The following is a 2701-nucleotide window of genomic DNA, read 5'->3' on the forward strand; positions in this document are numbered from 1 at the left end:
GATTGTCCAAAGCCGTCGGACGCGACTCAAGTTCTACAAAATGTTTTGCAACGTATGCTTTCAATGAATTCTAAATCTACATATTAATCATCTGTATAACTTCAAGTAGTCGATTGTTATATTTAATCTGCAAAACTCAATTTTATTGGCTAATAAATAATCTATAATAACTAGAATTGTAAAACATTATAAATTATCTCCTTTTGTAATTGTAAGCGTATTCGAATTTAAATTTAATTTTGAATACAGATAATTAAAAAAAATATAGCTTACTGGCACAAAATAAATGGATTATTATTATTTTTTAAATAAAATAAATTAAACAACGTTTAGTGTTTCATAATATGATACGTAAATCATTCGATATTACTTATTTATTAAACGTTTTCAATAACATTAAAGTTTGTTAACAATTTAGTTATTTAATGTCAATGAACTTTTGAATTGAGCAAAACACATTGTATGCATTATATTTCTTGGTTATAACATGAGCAATGCATTGACGATCGCTTCAAAATTTACTTAAAATATTAATTGAATGTCAAATAAAAATATCAACTTTATTTACCCAGGATCGAAATAAACGCAAAGGAAACGAAACGTTAAAATAAAAACAATTTAATTTATTCATATGGCGTTAACAAATTTCATTTTTTTTTTAAATTCTATAATACATCGTTGGTAATGACATCGATTTCAAATTACAAACTAATATTTACAATTGGTATGAACAAGCCACATAAGATTTAGTCACTAATTTTAAATTATACCGCTAAAAACTACACTGGCAATAAATTAATTACAATAACCGAAGAGGTTCATCTGCAACTAACGACTCATACAAACTTAACAGACACTAATACTGAAGAGAAAACAAAATTTATATATGATTTCTCATCAAATTGTCTACAGCTAATTGTGACACCTAAATGGAATAATCTCTTTTTGGTACCGATCTCACTTCACATAACTGACGAAACGAAACATTGTTACTAAACTTATATATCTGAATGCGCGTCGAAAACAAAAATCACAGTTCAATAAACTTAAAACCGATACCCAAGTAACGGGTCTACGATTACAATACGCACAGTATAAGTTGGCCGGCCTGAAGTCAGGCTCTGCGAGAATTCACACATGTAAAACAGTAAAAAAAAGTAACGATCATCGTTATTTGTGTCATTATTGTAATGCCATATGCGTGTTATCACTAGCTCAAGCTACGACCCGCACTGCCCGAATACGATATCTGCGCAACAACTTGTGACTAAATTCGGACCGGCCAACTTAGTTCGCTCTTATTGTACTTTCAACATATTTACAAGCCACTTGATATGAAACACACTCGATTTACAATTTTCAACTAAGCGTAAATCTAGACAACAATAAATTAGGTCTTTGTAATTTAAATCGTCCGTACTCGAAACACTGAGACCGTTGTCACTGATGCCATACCCTAAAAGATCTGAGTCCTTCAAGGAAGGCAAGTTGGCCTTCAATATATAACGGAGACTGGCCGTCTTAGCTGGTCGTCGTGTGGGCTGTGCTGTGTCGGAGTCGCCGGTGACACTGGTGAGGGAGGTGCTGCTCCGTATTGATGAAACAGCGGTGATGAGAACGGTTTGGGAGGTGCGGGCTGCGTGTACAGCGATGAGTAGAACGATGACACAACAGCAGCAGCCGACGATGCCGTCGGTAACTTTTCAGTCGGGGCCATTAATTTTGAGAACTGTAAGTGATCCAGTTGATGCGGGAAGTACGGAGATACTGCAGGGTATGACAGAGCATCCAAATGCCCTACTGACGGTGCTGGGCCAGCAAAGTAAGGAAGTGGGAAGCTTGGGAAGGCGCCTGCACCTGGAGCAGCGCCCGGTGTGGGCGGCTTTGGCTTCCTGCGTGGTCTGTACTTGTAGTCTGGATGCTCCTTCATATGCAATGCACGGAGCCTCTTAGCTTCGTCAATAAACGGTCTCTTCTGCATTTCTGTCAAGAGCTTCCATTCGGCTCCAAGGCGTTTTGATATCTCCGAATTATGCATCTTGGGGTTGTCCTTCGCAATCTGACGACGCTGAAGTCTTGACCAAACCATGAATGCGTTCATCGGCCGTTTGATGTGTCCTTCCGATTGAGGAGAGGATGCCGGCAGTGGCTGCGGCGCGCTCGGGTACTCCGGCAGCATGCCAGGGTGCATGGAAAACGCGTACGGGTGATGACTGAGTGTTGACATTTCGTTATAGAATTTGTAAATGAACACAAATTTCTATCAGAACATTAGCTAAATGTATGGCACAATTGTGAATGGACACAGACGAGGAGGCGATTATATCACGTCGAAGTCGGGCGGTAGACTGGCGGCTCGTTGTGGTGTTCGTGTGGGTATCGCAGAGCGCGGGGCGCGGTCTGGGCGGCGTGGCTCGTACCAATGGGGGCAGCGCTAACACAGCCTGCGCCCCTCCTCGCCCGATAGCGTCGTCTCTATTATTTTCTCTACATTAAATGTGTGTGTCTCGCTCGCAACAATACCCCATGGCACGCTGCGGAATAGCGTACAGCTGTTTAGAGGCATATCGTGAGCTCTACACGACTTTATGCATGATATAACCGCCGTAATGGAACTCAATCTTACATTTACATTTGTGCTTAAGTTTGCTTTCTTTGACAAAAATAATTTACATTGTTTTAAAAATAACAACGTATTGAA

General features: G+C 39.7%; 1 protein-coding gene across 1 annotated transcript; it reads right to left on the reverse strand.

Annotated features, from left to right (window-relative positions):
• Positions 1 to 638: 638 nt before the first annotated feature.
• Positions 639 to 2334, reverse strand: LOC126781242 (SOX domain-containing protein dichaete-like). The gene has a single exon (XM_050506135.1). It carries the CDS (start codon positions 2225 to 2227, stop codon positions 1496 to 1498), a length of 732 nt encoding a protein of 243 aa, XP_050362092.1. The 5' UTR covers positions 2228 to 2334; the 3' UTR covers positions 639 to 1495.
• Between the last annotated feature and the right edge of the window lie 367 nt (positions 2335 to 2701).

This window comes from Nymphalis io, chromosome 3 (genome assembly GCF_905147045.1).
Source record: "Nymphalis io chromosome 3, ilAglIoxx1.1, whole genome shotgun sequence".
Lineage (NCBI taxonomy): Eukaryota > Metazoa > Arthropoda > Insecta > Lepidoptera > Nymphalidae > Nymphalis > Nymphalis io.